This window comes from Rutilus rutilus, assembly GCF_951802725.1.
Source record: "Rutilus rutilus genome assembly, chromosome: 18".
Taxonomy (NCBI): Eukaryota; Metazoa; Chordata; class Actinopteri; order Cypriniformes; family Leuciscidae; genus Rutilus; species Rutilus rutilus.
In genome coordinates, this window is record NC_140231.1 from 18,572,073 (window position 1) to 18,593,294 (window position 21,222).

The window sequence follows — 21,222 nt, forward strand, 5'->3', positions numbered from 1 at the left end:
CACGTATGCCTTATTTATATTTTAGCTTTAATGAATGTGTGACATCCATTTATTGATTGCTAGTTAACACTTTACAATAAGGTTGTATAATTCAAACATGAGTTAATGCAATTATTAGTCATGACCTAACAATAAAAAATTATCTATACAGTGTTACCCTTGCTTAAAATTAACTTTTTAATACACTGTTCACTATTGTTTATTATATTATTTAATATAGCCTACATTTATTGTTCAGTAGTTAAAGTAGCCTATTATTTTTACATTTTATAATTCACACTATGTATACTACTGTAGTTGTACATGAAAATTAATGCATATTGAATTACCAACACTATATCATTGAACAATAACGACAATGTAACTGTCAATAATGGCTCTTAATGTTTACAACCTTACTGTACAGTGTAACAAATAGTTACTTGATAAATGAAATCATTACGCTAACCTGCTAATACAAGTCATTCGTTCACCAGCCAATCTGCAATAGTAGTGGTGCATGTTTGCTTTGCTTACAGCCAGTGAAGACAATGAAACACAAAGATGTAATGTCTATTTATTGTCTCTCTATATTATTCTTTTTTTGTCCGATTTTATTTTTTAATCACATTCAGTTCAGGCTGAAAATTCATAACTTGGGTAAAATAAAATTTCTTTTGATGCGGTTCTGTAGATTCATAGCGGCGCAAGAAAAGTAATTTATTTATTTGAGTTCTCTATAAGACACGCCACACAGATTTGCTTTTTGTGTTCATTAAAATAAACTTCTGTTAGCCCAGAATCTTCTTGTGTCCGTGATTGGGTAATACTGAGCAAACAGGGGAGAGCTCTCTGCTTCCTGAAATATTGCATGCTGACAGAGTGCATTTCTACCAGCATTTTTCTATCAGTTGACAATTTGTTCGTCCTCACAGTGACTAAGCATTCTTGCAGGACTTGCCCCTGCTTGAGATAGAGCGCTGCGTGTAAAGCAGTACTTTTCCCAAAAATTAACATTCTGTCATTATTAAACAGTCTCATGTTGTCATAAACCTGCTATTCTGTTATTCATAGAAAACAAAACTAGAATTGTAAGTAACTTTATCTCTTTTCCAAATCACCAAAAAACAATGATAACCTTAAATTAATACTGATAACCCTCCTTTTTTGGTATTTGCATGACAAAAAAAAAGTAAATAATGATAGTTTTCGTTTTTGGTGAACTATTCCTTTATATACAAAGTCTACATGTTAAACCCACCGATTGATTGAAAATCACATGTGAAAGTAAGCGAGAATGTTTCGTCTGATTTTGATGCACCAGTCCTCCAGTAGACCATTTAATTTCTCCAAAATCTCTCTTCAGGATCGAAGAGTTGCAGAAGCATATGGTCTGTGCTGTTCATTTCAGTGCCAGTAGCCTCTCATGTTAAAAAGGGAAATAAAAAATATCATTTTTAGTGAGTTTAATAGGAAAGTGTTACTCTGTGTGGGCTGGTTTGACTTGCATTACTTCATTGACACTCTGCCACTAGAGTTTGCAGATAGAAAGTGCCCCTGTAGGGGACAGCGAGCTCTAGGCCTGGTGTTTTCTGTGTGCCCTCGTTTAGAAAGGCTGGCTATTGTTTTGATCATTCCCAATTGAAAAATTGCCGTGCAAAGGCAAAAGGTCGTAACTTTGTTTTTGGTCGAAAATTTGTTATTGATATTTTTGGCACATTCAAGACCTCCTGTATCATGTGGATAAATATCTTGAGTCAATTCCTTTGTTTTTTCGAGAAAATAATGGGTTGTCTTAACAGTAACTTCCAAAAGTCCTTTAAAAAACCAAGGCAGAACACCGTAACACCAGTTACTGCTCTTGGCTTTGTTTTGGAACGCTCAAATTGAGTTACGGTACTCTGCCTTTGTTTAGCCGCGCTTCAATATGAAGTTACTGTGCCAGTGTTCTATCAAATAATACCTATCAGATTGTATGGTGTTCTGCCTTTGTTTTACTGTCTATTAAAATTGAAATTACGCTGTAGCGTGTGTACTTCGTACAGCTGCCATCAGTCCCTGTAACTTCTGATGTCCCCAGAGCTTTGTCCTGCACAAACTCGGTCAGAACATTTAGTATGGTCTAAACCCGCTCCATAGACAAACATGAGATATCGATCGCGAAGGATTTATGCAGAATTGACAGAAAAATGTTAAACATGCCGTAGCAGATGAATACAACAAAGAACTAAAGCCCCGCCGCACCATGTTCGGGTTATACCTACAATCACAGCGTCTGGAATAAATCCGCGGGAAGAGCGAAGTGCACAAGCACAATAATAGGGCAGACAGCTGAAACCACCGCATACTGAAAAGACGCAAAACACAGAAGGTTGTGCTATAAATGCATTAGTCGTCTAGGTAGTCCAGAACGCATTCCCCACTAAGTCTCAAAGGGGAAAGCACTACGTCAACTTCATACTTTTTGTGAACGTACAAGGAGCGCAACACCTTCGAACACGAATCTCGGGAAGCGCCTGTGATGAGGGGCTATCTGATTGTGAAAGAGTATGCGTCTTTCAGGTCCACCGCTATAAACCAGTCCCCTGGTCGAATGTGCGTGAGGTTCTGTTTTATCGTGATCATTTTGAACGCGCGCTTAGCAAGTCTTATGCCACTTGGGTTCTTACGCCACTGTGTACCAATCAAGATACTCTTTACCGCTATGGATGTATTTCGTCATGTCTAATGTATTAATAATGCCATCAGAATGCAACCAAAGCACAGGATAGCAATAAGTAGATGGCTATAAGTAATTGTAAATCATACAAAATAAAAGCCATGATCACTAGATTTTATACAGGTGTTACTATAATGATTTTGTTAATGGTGATCAGCAACCAAATATTGATAATGTGGAAGTTACTGCCTTTTGCCTTGGCATGACTTCTCACTTTTTGCTTACAATACAAAGGCAGAGTACAGTAACTCTAAAATAGTGGTCAAAAGTCAAGTTTGAGCTCAATATATATTTTTTTATGTAGATAATTTTCATTACTAAAACATCTAATTGCCAGATTTCCAGTGTCCTACCTATAATTAATTTGGCGGGACAACTAAAAATCTTTAAAGTAATTTTTCTCTGTTCCACACTATAGCGAGTTAAGGTCTTTTTGCCTTTATAGGGCAGAAATGCCCAAATGTGCTTGTGATTGAAATAACGTAACATTTTTCAGCGTGATCCTCCTGATTTCTTCTTTCGAGAGTAGAACCAGCTATCTAATGAAAATGTTTTAAAATAATTTGTTTTAGGGGATGTTGCCTTGGGGCAGTGGTTCCCAAACTAGGGTATGTGAGGTGATGGAGGTGACACGTGAACAAAATGCTGAGTTTTGCGGTTCATTGAATTCTACCCAACCTTAAAATAAAATAAAATAAAATCAGAGCATGTATTTCTAACAGAAATGCCACATCTAGTGAAAAAGACAGCGCAATGGTACTGCCGTTGAAGGTCAAATGCATGACAATCCAATCAAATGGCCTCATCTTTTGCGATCAAAACTGACTGCATCCACACAAGCAGTGTGCATATGAGTAAGCTGACTTGTCAAATCGCGCTACATTACTGCCGTTCTCGACAATGTACATTTGTAAAAGTTGGGTTTTAGCATGCCACATACTAGCATGAAGAACAAATATAGACGGATTGTGCATAGGGATCGATTTAAGACTCAAACTCTCTTCAATGCAGACACATACCCTGTGTGGGTTCGTTTTTAATGTTGATAAATTATACAAGCAAGAATGCAATTTTTCCCGAGTATCCACACAATTGCAAAGGTGACTGATTTTGTACAACATTTAAACTAACAAAAAGGTAATATTGAAGCTGCAGTCCGCAGTTTTTCCTCTCTGTCACCATCTCTGTTTGAAATCTGCAATTGCAGTTATTTGCGGAATTATCAACTTTACGTGGGTTGTGCTTCGGCACGGCACAGTGCGGATGAATCCAATGTTTTGAGGAGAATGTGCAGCTGTCAATCCCCGCGCTGGTGTGGATACTGTCATTCGAGTCACAGATTCTACTTTTTGGAAGTGTGACCAACATAGTAATTTTTACCAGTAAAAGTCATTTGAACAAGTAACATCCACTTTTGTCCTGACCAACTAACCAAGGGAAAAAAAGCATTGCAGTAAATCACGCTGATTAAATCTAGCGATCGCTTATCATATCACGTCAAACTGTGCAAATTATACTTTGTTCTCAAATTGTTAATGTTAACAACATCAGCATTGTGTGACTACATTTAATGCCCTTCTGATATTTATCCTTGTTTTCGCATGGGCCAGGTTGCAGTCTCTTTTTTTTCTGTAGCAACTCTGAAGTCCGAAGTCTTTTGCATTTTACAATGGGTGAATCTCCAGTTGTCACTGGTGATTGTCGTTTAAACCTTTCTGGATTCGCCATCTAATTGATAAGTTAAATTATATCAAGTGCTGCGAGAAAAGGCTATAAATCTCCACCTCCAACCTTCTCACACGCAATATAGCCTGCTAGCCGAGACACCTTCATGTTTACAGATGTGACGTAATGATGCAAAGACAAGCTCGAATTTCCCGCGGAAATCCACCAGTACCACTGGAATTAAAAACATTATTACAAGCTTACGGTTTTGAATTGAGCTAAGGCAAGCGGATAGGTTTAAACACTGGCTGGTTATGTACTTGCTCAAATTTATTTTGGATCATTTTAATTAAGTTACGGACTGCAGCTTTAAATGACGTACATTTTAAACAGTTTTGTCAATACTATTTGCTCTATTGTACCACGAAATAATAGTTCCAATAAAATCCACCGCAGAACTGTTGTGTGTCTCCAAGTAACACACAGCATTATTTGAACGAATCTGCTGCTTTGAATGAATCGAGAGAGTCAATGATTCATATCCCATTCACAAATTCAGCCAGCTGCATTCAGTAACTTCGGGATTTCTTCGCTGTATTCTCGCTTTTTGCTCGCAGGTTTCTCTCTAGAGCTCCCCCCACAGCTTCGGAATAGATATTTGACAACACTGTTGTAAAAACTCGTTGGCTATTCTCAGACACCAGAGGCTAGCAGATCAACGACATCAAAGCAGATGGGATATTCTTTAAAACTTCTTCTTCATTCGGGTTCGAACAGCGTGAGGGAGCGCAATAATGACAGCATTTTAGCAGATTTCTTTTGGCCGTAAAGCAATTGTTTACATCGCGAGACTTCCTGACGCGGCGGCCGGTGGCCCGCCGCCCCAAAGTTGCAAGTGCGTATTTTCCGCTCACGGGCACCAGGGGGGTGCGAAACGACCACCATTCAACCCGAAATAAGTAATATAACCATTCCAATGACTCCGAAGCTGTTCAGTTAAGGTAAAAAAAGTTACTTAGTTCACCTTTTAATGAATGAATAACTCGATGACTCACTCATTAAGACCTGCTGGTTTTAGTTTACTATTTAAAAGTATCACTTCATTTTTTATTTTATTTTATTTAATCATTATCTCATAAAATTATTTTATTATTATTAATAATTAACTTAATGGAATCTTAAGAATTTGACACAAAATATAACATACATTTAATAGGGTTAGAAAAACTTAATCAATTTAAGGGGGCAAATATTGTCCCTTAATGGAAAAAGTGGAAGAAAGGGGGTACACAGAATGTTGTTAAATGCTTTACATAGAAGGGGGGAATCTCCTCAACCACCACCAATGTGCAGCATCCACCTGGATGATGCGACGGCTTCCATATTGCGCCAGAACTCCCACCAAACACCAGTTATTGGTGGAGGGGAGACAGAGTGATAGAGCCAATCCGTATGGAGATGATTAGGAGGCCATGATGGACAGAAGCCAATGGGCAAATTTAGCCAGGATGCCGGGGTTACACCCCTACTCTTTTTAGAAAAACATCCTTGGATTTCTAATGATCACAGAGAGTCAGGACCTCAGTTTAACGTCTCATCTAAAGGACGGTGCCCATCACTATACTGGGGCGTTAGGATCCACACAGACGGATAAGCACCCCTGCTGGCCTCACTAACATCTCTTCCAGCAGCCACCTAGTTTTTCCCAGAAGGTCTCCCATCCAGGTACTGACCAGAATCATCCCTGCTTAAATTCAGTGGGCAACAAGTATTGGGCTACAGGGGCATATGGCTGCTATTGTAGAAGAGGAGGAGCTGATACATAATCTTTTCTTGTTATTTTGTCCTCTCTTTTTCCTTCCATAATCGGTGTTAATGAATTGCTGACTCTGGATAGAGGTGATTTCATGATTTATGAAGGGCCAGCATGAACTGCAGTGGCCTCCAGGAGTTAACGACTTCCATTGGGATGCGATGAGGATATTGTGACAACACAATGGTGGACACTCCATCTTGACCTAAGAAACATCCTAATTATCTCTGTTGTCCTGCAGTGGCTGAAACGCTACCTTCCACACTGTTGTCATCAAGATTCACTCGGCCAGAATGGTACCATATTCAAAGTTGTTGCTGTTGCACAAGTTACACAATTTGTGAGAGAAAAGCTGGGTAATTTAGACTTGTGATTTAAATTGAGAAATGTTAATGTGACTAAAATAGATGCAAATGTGACAAATAAAAATGCATGATATTTTTTCAGCAGATATAATTTAAGTATGCGCTGTGGTGTCCGATTCACAAACAAATTACTCTTTTGACATGGTTCTTTTTTTGTGAGTCAGTCAAAAACATTCACAGAAACCACTTCAAACTCTCTGCTGAGAAAGTGATTTGAATCGGGCTGTCAGTGAATCGTTCAGAACCATTACTAAGTTCACAGTTGAGCTGAACTGTGAGTCATTTTATACATGAATGCTATTTAAAATTGTTTAAAAAAACAAAACAAAAACATTCAAATATTAAACACTTTTATTGGTGATTATTTATGAAGTAGGCCTGTCACGATAACAAATTTTGCTGGGCGATAAATTGTCGTTCTGAGACCATTTTCATAATATAATGATAATGGCATAATAATGCAGGTACACCTTTTCAGAGATCTATTAACTTTTATTTCTAAAGAATATTAAACATTGAAAACGGAAAACATTTTAAATATCCACAAAAAATGAACAAAACAACCAAAAACAATAAAAGCAATGGACTCTCAGTGTCTGTTAACAAAAAAATTCACTTCAAAAAATACCAAAAACAATAAATAAAATGGATGTAATCAAAATTGCACTTCAAAAAATATTAAACATTAGGCTCAGACATAAATAGTGATACATTCCATAACAGGCAAAACTGCCAGTTAGGACCTTTGTAAACAAATAAAAAAAGCCTCAACAAGCCATATCACACCATTTTGCACTGTCCTTCTGTTACTTTGTCGACTAAACGCCCGAGTGATTGTGTACTGTCGGGAAGACGGAGACGCACTTTATTGCGTGTATATGCTACGCACTGAAAATACTTGGTTAGGATTAGGGGTGAGGAGTGCGTGCGTATTACACGCCATAAAGTGCGTATCATATGCACGCAAAAACTATTTTTGGCCTATAAATGGCACGAGAAATAACATTCGTGGTATAGATACGCATTTTCATGAGATTGGGCTCGCTGTCGCGTTTGGCTTTGAAACCAATTCCATCTTTTTCTTTTTTTTTCCTCCAACTCACAACTAGCGTCTTCTCTCTCTCCCGGCAGTCGCCGCAAGCAGTCCCGCTTTCCCATACAAAGACCATGCAACTGACCAGAGGGTTCACTCCTCCTATACGCTAAGGAACCGAGAGTGGTCATCCATTCTCTTTGATAGAGAGAGAGAGAGAGACGAGGAAAACAAACATGCATGCAAATGGAATTATTGCGGCCGGAAAAATTATCGAGCTCATTTTTTTTTTTATCGTGCGATTAATTGATTTATTGACTATCGCGACAGGCCTAATATGAAGTCCAATATAGGCATCTATTACTCAATGAACTGAAGCGCTTTTCAAATATCACCTTTATCAACCTGGTCTGTAAATAGTCAACTGAAGTAATTTGCCTCATAAATGTTTCGTTTTAGGAGCTAATGGCTCTTTGGTTATTTTTTTTTTTTCTGGCTGCTATGAATCATTGTGTAATGTCAAATTGTCAGTACCTGACAGTACACCACTTGGATCTGCTGCTAAAAGCATAATCAGATTAGCTAAATTGTTATACAATATAATAAACATGCAGGGAGTGGTGGATTTGTAGTCATTTTTGAATGGCAGGAGGTCCAGTTCTGCGGAATTTTGTGAAGTTTTGCGGATGCAGATTCTGTGTGGGCCTGTCATTAGCATATCTCTCTAACCTCACCCCAGAATACCCTGCTCATCTCCACATGTAGCCTACGTGATGGAATCTCCTGCTCCATCACACCATGCCTCATTGAGCACTCTTGTTCCAGGAGTGATTCACTAACCAAAATACACACAGGCCCGTGGCCGCTGTGCATTGTAGTTTAAGCAAATGAGATGAATCGTTATTGATTAAGCACTGCAGTTGGTTGCACCTGGATCAGCGAAGAGTCCTAGCAGCAGTGTCATGCAGCACACTGTTGCTTTCTGGACATCATCCATCCTGGTGATTATGGATGCAAACTCTGCTGTGTCAGAACTACATGGAGGAAGGCAGTTTGAGGTCATCAACGTATTGATAACCCAACTGCTCTGTTCCCCTTCGAAGTGCTAGATCTGTGTTCATGTAAGCCTGAAACTGGCAGCAAGAGCGAGATCTGATATGTACATGCACTACAGAGACGTGGATGAATTCTCCAGGTTGTTTTTAATGCATACTCTGCACAAAATCATTTAATCTTTATTTTCAGCTCATTTTCCAGTAACAATACTGTATTTAAACACCCTTAAAACAGATACATTTTTCTTGTTTTAAACAGAAATCTGCAAGAATTTGGTGCGGTTTATGCTTAAGAAAAACTTTGCCAATGGTGTAAGAAAAGTAACTTAAGACCTTAATTTAAGATATTCTGTAAGGTCACAGTTTTGCTGATTAAGGTTGTTTTTACACCTGGCTCGTTTGGAGCACTTGTGTCAGAACCTGGTGCATCTTAGTTTGGTTCATTTAGGACACAATCACGCCTGAACGAGACAATGTGTTATATAAAAAGCAGCAGTGTCTGACTTCTATGAGTGAGGATATTAGTTATCACAGGTGAAAACCAAAGAGTGCCTCTTCATCTTAAAGGTATAGGGGAGGATTTTCTTTTTCCGGGTGGATCATCAAGACTATTGGTCCTCCTAAGTGTCAATCATTCTGGTGACATGTTTATGTAAGGCCGTCATACGTGCTCGTGCGCACACGATTCACACGATGGCGTGCGCTCAAAGCACAGGTTGGGCTTCCCACTGATGCCTCAGTCGCGAAGTTTCTACTTGACAGGTAAAGTTTGGCATGCTATTTGGAGAAATCCATTTAAAATCACTGCTAGTAAAAGTTAATGTAAGCTATGATTAGCTCGTGCATGCTCTCTCGTGCACACGTTTAATAGGCGTTCCCTCTCGGGAGCAGGTAGAGTGTTGCGCATGTGCATTTTTTCAAAAAGTGGAGGTTCTTTTCTAAAATTCGGGAAAATCCTCCGCTATACCTTTAATGTTTTATAATTGCTCTTCTCCATGCATTGCAATAATGCTGTCCTGACAAAGCCTTGATTCCCGCTATAACTGCATTATAAATTTCACCGGCCTCTATTAGGTACACCTTGCTAGTACCAGGTTGGACCCCCTTTTGCCCTCAGAACTGCCTTAATTCTTTGTGGTGTTAGGGGGTAACAGTTTAGGACCCAAGGACCTGATGTTTGAAAGAAGACACAGAGTCAGAATTATAATAAATTGAAGAAAAGTTTTACTGAAGATATTTTGCAGTTTCATCAGCAGAAGTCAGCTTCAAGACTCAAACAGGAGTTCGTAGGCCGCGCCGCTTACAGTTACAAAGATCACAGCAGTTATACCCTTCACCAAGGTCTAAGCTATGTTGCTTCAGGTTGCAGTTTCTGATTGGCTAAGAAATAGATAAACATAGAAATTTTCCACACATACAGATAGACTGAAGCATATCTCCATCGATTAGGCAGCTGACACTCAGACCCTGAAGTTAGGCACATTGTGACCTTCCAGTTCTCAGATTTGGGTTGCTGGGTGCCAACATGTCCAGTTCAACAACTCAGTCAATCTCCAATAATGCCAGTGGTTCCTTAACCTGCAACCAAAAAGACTAACACACACACACACTGACACACAGCTTTTCCAAGGTTGGATTTGGCTAGGCTCTAACTTTAAACAGGAGAGATAATGTGTTCTTTCTCTCAAGGAGAGCTACACTTTAGTCTAACTGGAAAGTAAGGCTTTGACAAAGAAATGGTCCCTTAAACTATTGGCTTCAATGTCCCCTATATGTTTTAACACGTTGAAGACTTTTCTCAAACACACAAGTCCCTATTTCATTTCTGGAAGCTGTGCTAAATAAGCAAGCACTGTTAATGCATTCAGATATCAAATACAGACATTAAGAATACATGAAAAGAACATTTCAATAATCACACTGGCAACTTCTATAACAAAGTAAAATCTCCAGAGAAGTCATTCAACTCATTTGAAATTTAGAAGGAAAAATATTGATTAATACCTTGATTTATAATTACTCATTACATATACATTGAAGCAGCAGTGGATTCCATTCCACCCCCTTCAGTGGCATAGATTCAACGATGTTCTGTAAACATTCCTCAAAGATTTTGTTCCATATTGACATAATAGTATCACGCAGTTGCTGCAGATTTGTTGGCTGCACATCCATAATTCAAATCTTCCATTCCACCACATCCCAAAGGTGCTCTGTTGGATTGAGATCTGGTGACTCTGGAAGCCATTTGAGTTTGAGTTTGTTTGAACCTCAGCAGATCGTATTGACCATGTTTACATGCCTAAATGCACTGAGTTGCTGCCATGTGATTGGCAGATTAGATATTTGTCTTTATGAGCAGTTGAACAGGTGTACATAATAAAGTGGCGTGTGTGTGTAAACCCACTGTAAACGTTTCTCATTGTGAGCTTTGGTTACCTGGCTGAAATGCAACTTAAAACATAACTGCCAGCCTGAATAGAGAGGACTTTGAGACTCCAGTGACACCAGCAGCTTCAAATACCTGTTTGCTGCTCAACAGTGACCTTTTTTTTTTATAGCTGTCCTTTTAATACAATACTTTTTTTTTTCTTCTTTTTTTTTAATACAGAAACTTTCCTTAAGCCTTTATCTGACAGAGTTCTCTTGTGCTGTAAATTACTCTCAAATCTTATGATAGTTCGATAATCTCCATTCAGTTTTCACACAATATAAGTTGTTTTCATGCCTTTTGCATAACATTGCACCATTTCATACCTTTTATCTTCAGAAAGATCTTTCTTCCTCCCCATATTGCATGAGGACTTTGACTTGCTTAATAATGTGGAACAACCTCTTTAAGTAGGGTCTCCATTTACCCAAGTAGACCTGGCAAACTATTTAACAAACCTGTTTGAAAAAACGAAATCTGAATGTCACACCAATTTGCCCACTTGCAAATAAATGAAGTGTCTATAATTTTGATGGTAGGTTAATTTTAACGGATTTGTTAAAATTTTAACGGATTTGTCCATGTGAAACACAGATTAGTCCTGTGACTTTAAGAAAGTACTTGTACATGGGCAAGACCAAAGAGCTGTCAAAGGACATCAGAGACAAGATTGTAGACCTGCACAAGGCTGGAATGGGTTACATGACCAGCAAGAAGCTTGGTGAGAAGGAGACAACTGTTGGTGCCATTATTTGGAAATGGAAGAAATACAAAATGACCAATCGCCCTCGGTCTGTAGCTCCATGCAAGATCTCACCTCATGGGGTAAGGATGATCATGAGAAAGGTGAGGGATCAGCCCAGAACTACACGGGAGGAGCTTGTTAATGATCTCAAGGCAGTTGGGACCACAGTCATCAAGCAAACCATAGGTAACACTACGCCACAATGGATTGAAATCCTACTCAAGAAGGCACATGTACAGGCCCGTCTGAAGTTTGCCAATGAACATCTAATGATTCCGAGAAGGCTTGGGAGAAAGGGCTGTGGTCAGATGAGACCAAAATTGAGCTCTTTGGCATCAACTCAACTCGTCATGTTTGGAGGAAGAGAAATGCTGACTATGACCCCAAGAACACCATCCCTACAGTCAAGCACGGAGGTGGAAACATTTAGCTCTGGGGCTGTATCACTGCTAAGGGTACAGGACGACTTATAAATATATAAGTTTGAGCGGGAATGATGGCTACATTCGTATAAGTGTTTGCGTGTGCCACAACTCACGGCAGCTCACGTTTGCGTGTGTCACAACAACCACAATAAGCTCGCGGAGCAAACTTGTCAATCCATGACGCAGTGGAAGCTGACCAATAGGGACAGTTTTAATCTCATGTGACTTGCAACATTTTGGTGCACTTTGAAACCAAACCAAGAAAATGCAACATTGGAACAAATTAAGTCCCTTATTCGAAATGAAGCAAATGATCTACAGGTCTGAAAACGTCCTAAGACTGTTTTTTGTATTGTCTAAGGTCCTTCTTTGATGTTCATTTCTGGTCATCTTCAAGATAATTTTGTTTGTAAATGATAAATGTCAGATGAATATGAGAGATTTTTAAATGGTTAATTTCTGTACATTGCTCCCAGTCGTAATACTGTATCTGGAGCATCTTCCCTGGCACATTCCTTATGGCGAGAACCATTTTCACTGTGCTCCATAAATCCTCAGCATAATTAAAGGTCTTACAAGGATGTAAACCATGTCATTAATTTAGCCCATATTTGTGTGGTGGTGTCAAGTTCTTGTTTATTGTAAAATTGCAACATATAGTTAAAGTAAAATACAGGCACACTTTATGACATTGCTGGATGTATTATTGTGCCGTAAACTGCAGGATCACTTATTAAACTCCAACACAAGCGTCTCTGCTTAAAGTAGACAGATAAACATTCAAAGCCATTTTCCAGGTTATCCAGATTGGTTTATTCCATATCGTATAACTTTTATGTAATTCATTCCATGTCTTTTTATGGAAACAATTTTCTCTTTTCTGTCAGAACATCCCCCACTTTGGAAAGTGTAACCGTACCACTGACCGCGCTGCGCTTTTCATCTCTGATCAGCGGTGGTTTGTCTTTTTGCCAATGTGAGACAAGCCAGACTGCTTCTTCGTCTCTCCCACCCTCTCATTCATCAGGGTTGGAAGGAAATAATATCTTTGCTTTCTTTCATATAACCCATTAGAGCAAATTACTTTTTTCTGTTATTTTTAAAGTAAATCAACAGCATCTACTTTTCTAGGCTGCAGGAATTTTCTAAAGAAAACTGAAGATACCCTTGACTTAAATTGGCAGATATTCCTGCATGCTGTTGTAGTGATCTCACTTTGATTCCCTGCTGTGCATGCTGGTTGTTTTTTTTTTTTTTTTTTTTTTTGTCACTGTGATTAGTTTCGACATCTCGGCTAATTTAAATGATGCTGCCATTAACACCTCTGTGAAGGATGGGATGTTCTAAATCACCGCCTTACATAGAGGACGCGTCATTTTTGCTGTCAAACTGCCTATCTGATATTCTACTCTGCTCCGCTGTCATTATTCTCAAAGGCAGGCGCAAAGCAGGGTATATCCGTTTAGTTCACAGGCTATCAGACTGACCCTGCTGCTTCTCTCTCTATATATCCCATCCCCTCCCCTCTCCCTTCAGGGGCCTGAGACCTGGACGGCACCCGGAAGAAGACGATATTGTGCCAGAGCTTGCCAGAAGCATCCACCCCCGAGAGCGACCTGACTGGGAGGAAACCATCAGCGCAATGGTGAGAAGCCAAGTGCTCAGTCTCGCACAAATTCAGTGACTCCCTCCCACACCCTACGTTTACAATTGCAGTAGTAAAGAGAACAGATAGCATACCCTGAAGCTGTGAAAATTAAAGACTGACTGGTTATTGCTGGTAGGGACAGCCATAATTATTTTATATAAGATCCATATTAGTGCCATAGACTGACATTATTACCTGTCTGTAGGAACATGCTCTTGTCAGATGCCTGCAGAGCGATAATGTAGATCTGGTAATTATAGAGCAGACACAAAGCAGAATTATTTATATAATTCATGCATTATGAAATAAATGAATGAATGGACATGAAATGTAGATTTGAGTTTTATTGAGAATTATTTTAGGAAGGAGACTGCAGATTAATATGAGAGGAAACCAGTTGCCTGGGATAATGGTCAATGATACAGTTTAGTGATCATTATGTAAAACATTCTAAAAACACGGTCACTTTTAATATATTGCATGCATGCTGAATAAAATTATTCCTTTCTATATAAAAAATGTAAAGCATAATGTAGTCAGTCATTCATTAATGTAAAATACACCCCGTCATGAAGCAGCTAACACATCATCTGACACTTTTGCAATGAGTGATGACGTACAGTATATCGCAGAATATCCCAGGTTGACCTATTAGAATGGAGTATTCGAGAGCAGTGTAGTAATAGATGACTATTTCACTGCTTTGATGATCTACACCATCTATAACGTTCTTTCCTCAGCCTTTGTTCATTTCAGAATTAGTTCATGATGATTTCACCAGCACTGACATACTTGCATTCAGTGGTGCTGATAAAAAAAAAAAAAAACTGTCTCCATAGCAACCTGACTGTTGGCTGATGTTGTTTTGAGCACAAACAGATTAGCGAAGACATATCAAGGGAATCACCATGTATTGCCTCACTCTTATGATACATTAATTTAATGCTCTTAGGTTCAGTGTTATAACATTGTGTGCCAGGGTATTAATTTTAACTCGTTAATTTTACTGTCAAGGTCATCAAGTTCTAGTCGCTGTTGTCTCTTCACTGTCGTGACCTAGTTTCACTGTCACTTATAGTGAAGTGAGACTGTGATGATCAACAGACTGGGTGTTACAAATAATGAAACAGAACTAGATTTGGACCAGACCCAGTCTAGCTTTCACACCATGTTTTACACCAGTAGAAACTGGTCTGTTCAGCCGCATGGCATATTTGAAGGCTGCATGGTCAAGAGACTTTTAATAATTCTGTGTCTGGCTTCTAGGAGCCACACTTTCAAAGCATTATTCATATTTCCTGGGCATTCTGAATCACTAGCTTGTTTTGGTTGGCCTTGCCAGATGACTGTCTCTCATTTGGCAAGGAAATGAAGAGAATTCAATAGAGCATTATAAAGCATACCAGCTTTTAAAAGATTCAGATGCTGGACGCACACTTAGCCTTTGTAGACAACAGTTCAGGGTCATTCCGTTTTTTGGCATATCTGTTTAACCCGTCTTTGACCCTGTTGTAGCTTTTTCTTTCCTTCCATTACTCAGTAGATCTGTTCTATGGTGCCTACAGGTGATCAGTGGTGTTAAATTATATTCTTATTATACTGTGCTGTGCTTTTTAAGGATGACACTGTGTGTGTGAGAGGGATTTGTCTCTCTTGAGCTCTTCTTTGCACAAAGATTTGAGAGGAGACTGTTCATGTCCTGTTAAACTATATTCAAGTGCTTTATCATTTGGGCCAAGCCCCTGCTCATATAATGCATGAGTATTAGTGATTGTATTGTACAATTCTGAATTTAAAATGTAAAAAAAAGAGAGAACTGTTGGGGAGGTGTTAGGTTTTCCTATTTATTTTTTATTTTTTTGTCTTTAGCTGATAACATGCTGATCTCTCTTTCAGGCACGAAGTGCTGAAATTCCAGAGCTGACCTCTGAGCCTCTCATGCGCTCCTGCAGCAGCACTGCCAGTATGAAGGTGAAGAATGTTAAAAAGTAAGTGTCAAACATTTACACACCCAAAGTCACAAAGTTTTCTATATTATCCTCATGTTTCCAATAGCTGAATATTAAACTTACCGATGTGTGATCTTTTCAGACTCTCATTCACCAAGGGTCACTTCCCAAAGTTAGCCGAATGTGCCCACTTCCACTATGAAAATGTTGACTTTGGGACAATACAGGTAAGATCGTAAGTCCTTTAATAACAGTAAACCTGCTTTAACTACAGAGTGACTCTCAGTGACTGGACTTGAAAGGGACAGTGTTGAAAATGAGAGAAAAGGGGAGATTCAATGTGTGATAGTGTGCAATAAAATGTCAAGGGTGTGCAGATAACACCAGAGTGCCACAGCTGGGAGAGGAACAGCAGCGTGTCTCTAATGCAAGGCTCCAGGGAATTGAAAAGTGAGGATCAATGTGATATTACATCCCTCTCAAACCTGCAGTTGACTATTTCCTCTGCTAGGGCTGGGCATCCTCAGCTGCTTCACCATACATTATATCTCGATACATGTCACGATTCAGTCATGATGCATCGCTATATCATAATTGTATCTCAACTGAAACTGCGCCAGAAGCATGACAGAAAGACTCAGTGTGATAGCAAGAGAGTGTATTTGTTGCATCTGTTTCAATCTCTTCACTTTAGTCCAGCATCGTGTCACACTGAGAGACACCGGTTTTAGAGTTTGCACTTATTTAGGTGACGTCCATCTTCTCTAAATGTAGGAAATTATATAAATGAATGCATCATAAGTTCATAACACTGTTTAATATGTATATACACATATACACAGTGCCTCAGTACATCCCAGATGCTAAATTGGATTGATAAGGGGGATTTGGAGCCCAGAGCAACATCTTGAACTTTTCATCATGTTCCTCAATTCATTCCTTAACAATGTGCGATGTGGCAGGGTGCATTATCCTGCTGAAAGAGGCCACTTCCACCAGGCAACATCTTTGTCTTTAAGGGGTGTACTTGGTCTGCAACAATGTTTTGGTAGGAGGCACATGTCTAATTTACGTCCACATAAATGGCCAGACCCACGGTTTCTCAGCAGAACATTGCCCAGAACATCACACTCCTAAACAAAAAAAAAACTATGGAAGCCAATGGGGTACATCAACTGTCTGGTTACTGGCATTCTTCAAAATATCTTCCTTTGTGTTCAGCAGAAGAAATAAATTCATACAGATTTGAAATAGAATTTTAATTTTGAAGTGAACTAATCTTTTAATATGTGGACTTGTTAGGAGATGATCAATGATATTTGCTTCACCTGTGACTGGGCATAATGTTTTGGCTCATCAGTGTATATATTTTTCAGAGTCAGAAATTCACACTGATGTAAATTTAGTAATTGCTAAATGCTAATAGACCAAAATTTGGCCTCATTTTTAATTTTGTCTTTTTGTGGTATTTTGTGGAAATACTTTGAGGTCTGCTTGGTTAGAGCGGGGTTTCCCAACCTGCGGCTTGTCACCCCCATCAGGGCTGTCTGAGGGGTCGAAGAGTGTATTTGATTTTAGAGAAGCTAATGATTTTACTCATCACATTTAAATAATCCAGGCTAATAAACAGATGTGTTTCATAGATGATAAAAATAAGTGTTTTTTTTCTTCTTTTTTTTTTTCAGTGTAAGTTTCCATTTAAAAGCAGTTTAAACTTAACCTAAACTAAAAATGTATTTCAAGTCACGTGCGTTCTGTTCAATTCTGTTTAGCTCCATCTAGCTGCACGAACCATGACAAAATATCAAACTGAATAAAAATTCTTCTTGTTCTGCGAACTTGTGGTGATCAAAACAAATGGACATGACAGAGTGAAAGTCGACAGTCTTTATATTTAGCACATTCATAAAATCACTACGTATTTAACATAGAAAAAATGCAAGCATAGGGTTTCTGGTAAAGATGTTTTGCAATTTAATAGAATAAGCTAAATTTCTAATAATACTTCTGTCTATATTTTCCAACTGCCTATCTACACATAAGTTTACTTTAAAGGTGTGGTTGTGAAGCATATGACTTGTGAAACACATGACTCGTGATTCATATGACTTGTGTCCCCTGAGAAAAAGGGTGGGAACCACTAGGTTAGAGAAGTGTGACAGCTTGGGTCAGAACTGTGCATGACTTTCGGTGTGAGGCAGTAACAGAGCTCAACAATCTAGAGAGGATTAGAGTGCATTCACAACGACACGTTCTCCCTTTCAAAAACAGATAGACATGGTGTTTTTAAAGAACTATTTTTAACCGGACTACATTTTAGAACATGACGCTAATGGTGCTAGATGTCAAAAAAAGCAGCAGCGAGCCCATAATGCCCGATATGCACATTCCTACTTGCGACATCTTTTGATGTGGGAAAGAAAACTTTAGCCTACTTATCTGCACTGAATAAATTTGGCTTCTTCACAGTGTTGTTCCCTTTCACATATTTTACATTTCTCATTATATACTGTATCAAGGCTCAGTGAAAGACTAAAAGGACTGGTGGGAATGCTGAATAGCGCCTTGTTGTGTAGGGACAGGAGGTGGGGTGGTGCGACAGTGTCGGAGATCTCGGTGTCTCTGTGTTTGGGATTAAGGGTATAATGGAGCGCTCACAGAATGAGAAAATAGATTGGCATGGTGTCGAGGGCCAGACAATTGGGAGGGAGTGAAGCAGTGGTTTCTTCAGGGGGCCTTCACACTGAATAGTAATCCTGCTTTTGGAGGAATTGCCCTGGGAAAGCCGAAATATGAGACAGCTATTTTGCATTCACATGTTGCAGCGTCGACATTTCTTCATTGCTGTTTATAGATGATTGTCGTTCTAGGATTGTGTAAACCATCTAGGTGCAGCCGATTGTAGCCTGCACTGGCGTCCAGTAGAGGGCGGCAGCTCCTTTCTTTCTCTTATCGGACCAGTTCGCAGTCAGTGCAGCAGGGTACCATGGCGACAATGAAGAACATCAATAATTCTCTTTACTCTGCCACATAATCATGGTTTATGCACAAAACACAATTCAATCCGGAGAAGTCCTTTACAGCCCAGAATTGAATGAGCCTGCAGTTGTACAGCAGCTGCTGCTGGCATGGATACTTTAGCTATGTTTGTGGAGTTCCTTCCAGAAGCATGTCATCCTTTTGCTGGTGATTTATGAATGGTTTGTAATTACAGGCAGATCACTGACTGATACTCCCAAAAGAGCAGCAGAATGACTGGGTTTCTCTGCATTCAGAAATGGCTCCAGAGAAACACTGTTGTCCACAAATCTTTTTACTGTGTTAGCCATGAACTTGATTTAGTTAATTAAGGATGCACAATATATTATTACCATATAGGTATCAGTGATTATCATTAAAAATGTATTGGTATCTGCTGATTTGAGTTTTTTTGTGCGTGCTCATTTTCCTTATTTTTACATTGAATATGACAAATTATTTTAAACATAATAATAAGGGGATGTACAATATACACTACTATTCAAAAGTTTGGTGTTGGTAAGATTTTTGATTTAGAAAGAAATCTTGAATGCTAACCAAGGCTATGTTTATTTGATCAGAACTACAGTGAAGACAGTAATATTGTGAAATATCATTGCAATTACAAATACTTGAAAATAGAAAACAGCCATTACTCCAATCTTCAGTGTCACATGATCATTCAGAAATCATTCTAATCGGCTAAAGAAACTTTTTGGTAACACTTTACAATGAGGTTTCATTAATTAACATTAGTTAACTACTTTAACATGAACTAAGAATGAACAATACTTCTACATCATTTATTAATCTTAATGTTAATTACTAGTACATAATTAAAATCAAAGTTGTATTTGTTGTATTAGTTAACACTGTGAACTAGCAATGAACGACTATTTTTATTAACTAACATTAACCAAGATTAATAAATACTGTGATGTACTGTAAATGTATTGCTTGTTAGTTCATATTAGCTAATACATTAACTAATGTTAACGAATGAGACCTTATTGTAAATTGTTACCAACCTTTCTTATGTTGAAAACATTTGTACAAAGTTGTGCTGCTGAATATTTTTGTGAAAATTGGGTTCTCTGGATTCTTTGAATAGAAATCATTCATTTGAAATGAAAATCATTTGTAACTAAATGTCTTTACTGCCATTGTTGTAACTAGGGCCTGAAACAGATGTTTTTTCTACACCTGCCAATGGCTGGTGACTTAAACGTTTACCTGCCATAAATATTTATTACCGGCCATGAAACAGTTTTTGCAAAAACCGACAGTAATGACACCAACATTTTAAATGCCAGTGAAAATTCACAATTCAAGAGCAGTGGGGGATTTTTTTTAATTTATTTTTTTCCTTTGTTGTTTGATGAACATTAAAAACAGACAGCAGCAGGAATGTTAGGCTGCTGTCACTTTAAGAGCAAATGCACGCATCTAATACTGATACGGTACACATGCATTTACTTTCTCAACTGTTCACATTCCTTTAGGACATAACCGACTGTTTACTAGGATAGTCGCTTTTTTTTTACTTTTTTTACATTTTTTATATATATATTTTTTGTGCATTTTTCCGCTCAAGTGCAAGACGATGTGAAAGAGAGCTCATTTTAGTATTAGGCTTCGTATGTGTGCGCACAACTTTCCACACAGCGCGCGAATAACGAAATGACCTCCCTTTCGCATCATCTTGTGCTTGAATATTTTAATTGTCAAGGCTTAAACTTTTGTGGCGATGCTGCACTGACCCGTCTACTGTTCCGAGCATTGGTTCCGTTAGTTCACGTTCATGCATTTGTTAGAATTCATACAAATGTTACAGGCCAACTGGCGAGTGACCCCATTTCGCATACTCCCCAACGCTGATTTTTACTCTCATTTGGCTCTTGGAGAGTGTTAATTTTAGGCCCTGGTTGTACCATTGTTAAAGCTGTAGCCCATATTAATGTGTGCCACTATGGGAGGGGTTCATGTCCCCCACAGCAAAACGTTTAGCAATAATCGCTGCTTTGCTCACGTGGCATTGACCCTTTTGCTTGTAGCATCACTCATTGATTTTACTGTTACATTGCTGTACATGGTCATTTGACATTGCTTTTACTAAAACATGGTTTAGATTTTCTTGAATGCTTTTTTATTTTTGTGCCCTCCTCTGCCTGTTGCATGACATTTAAACAATTGTGGTTTAAAGCTCTGGAGGTGACTTTGCATTTGATGTCTTAATTGTGTTGTTGGATACGGCCGCCAATTGTATTTTGGTTTATTTTCTTGCACACAATGGAGGGCTTGTCTTCTGGCTTCATTCATGGCCTTTGCTCAGCCTTGTATTGCAGCCGTGTGGTAACTGGCACCGACTGCTACCCAC

General features: G+C 38.8%; 1 protein-coding gene across 3 annotated transcripts in view; it reads left to right on the forward strand.

Moving 5' to 3' along the window:
* The window catches only part of arhgap32b (Rho GTPase activating protein 32b), a 106,180-nt gene that overhangs the window by 38,689 nt on the left and 46,269 nt on the right, over positions 1-21,222 (forward strand). For all 3 annotated transcript variants that reach the window (XM_084388239.1, XM_084388240.1, XM_084388241.1), the window contains exons 3-5: positions 13,767-13,875; positions 15,775-15,866; positions 15,970-16,054. In XM_084388239.1, coding sequence (XP_084244365.1) covers positions 13,767-13,875; positions 15,775-15,866; positions 15,970-16,054 — 286 coding nt within the window. The remainder of the gene's footprint in view (positions 1-13,766; positions 13,876-15,774; positions 15,867-15,969; positions 16,055-21,222) is intronic.